Source organism: Lipotes vexillifer, unplaced genomic scaffold (assembly GCF_000442215.2).
Source record: "Lipotes vexillifer unplaced genomic scaffold, Lipotes_vexillifer_v1.1 scaffold71, whole genome shotgun sequence".
Classification (NCBI taxonomy): Eukaryota; Metazoa; Chordata; class Mammalia; order Artiodactyla; family Lipotidae; genus Lipotes; species Lipotes vexillifer.
Window position 1 is genome coordinate 7,442,099 of NW_006793703.1, and position 861 is coordinate 7,442,959.

Below are 861 nucleotides of genomic sequence, written 5' to 3' on the forward strand. Positions count from 1 at the left end.
CCTGCTGATCTTACTGCTCTCTTCATCTCTGAGACACTCATGGCTGCCTACCGTTCTCTTCATTCTATCATATTGATCATGGGGAATCCCAGGATGAAGCAGACTTGTCAGAGAATCCTGTGGAAGACAGTATACACTTGGAGAGAAAGGAGTGGTCAGGAGACTGTTTGGAGACCCTTTTTTGATAGCTCTCCAAAAGGGGGCTGACTTTTACATATTTAAAATTTTTCCTTCTTTTTAAAAAAAAATTTTTATTTTATATTATAGTTGATTAACAATGTTGTGTTAGTTTCAGTTGTACAGCAGAGTGATTCAGTTATACATAGACATGTATCTATTTGTTTTCAGATTCTTTTCCCATTTAGATTATCACAGAGTATGGAGCAGAGTTCCCTGTGCTGTACAGTAGATCCTTATTGGTTATCTATTTTAAATATAGCAGTGTGTACATATCAATCCCAATCACAATCTGTCCCCCACCTCCCACCGTAACCATAAGTTTGTTTTCTATGTCTGTGAGTCTGTTTCTGTTTCGTAAATAAGTTTGTTTGTATCATTTTTTCTTTTAGATTCCACATATAAGTGCTATCATATGATATTTGTCTTTCTCTGTCTGACTTATTTCATTTAGTATGATACTCTCCAGGTCCATCCATGTTGCTGCTAATGGTATTATTTCTTTTTTTAAAATAAATTTTTATTGGAGTATAGTTGATTTACACTGTTATGCTAGTTTCAGTGTACAGCAAAGTGAATCAGTTATAGATATACATATATCCACTCTTTTTAAGATTCTTTTCCCATGTAGGGTATTACAGAGTATCGGGTCGATTTCTCTGTGCTATGCAGTAGGTTCTTATT

General features: G+C 34.8%; 1 protein-coding gene across 1 annotated transcript in view; it reads left to right on the top strand.

The window, feature by feature from the left end:
• The window catches only part of LOC103069043 (taste receptor type 2 member 5), a 1,669-nt gene extending 1,462 nt beyond the window's left edge, over positions 1-207 (top strand). The window contains 1 exon segment of the mRNA XM_082931390.1: positions 34-207. Coding sequence (XP_082787516.1) covers positions 34-207 — 174 coding nt within the window.
• Positions 208-861: the final 654 nt, after the last annotated feature.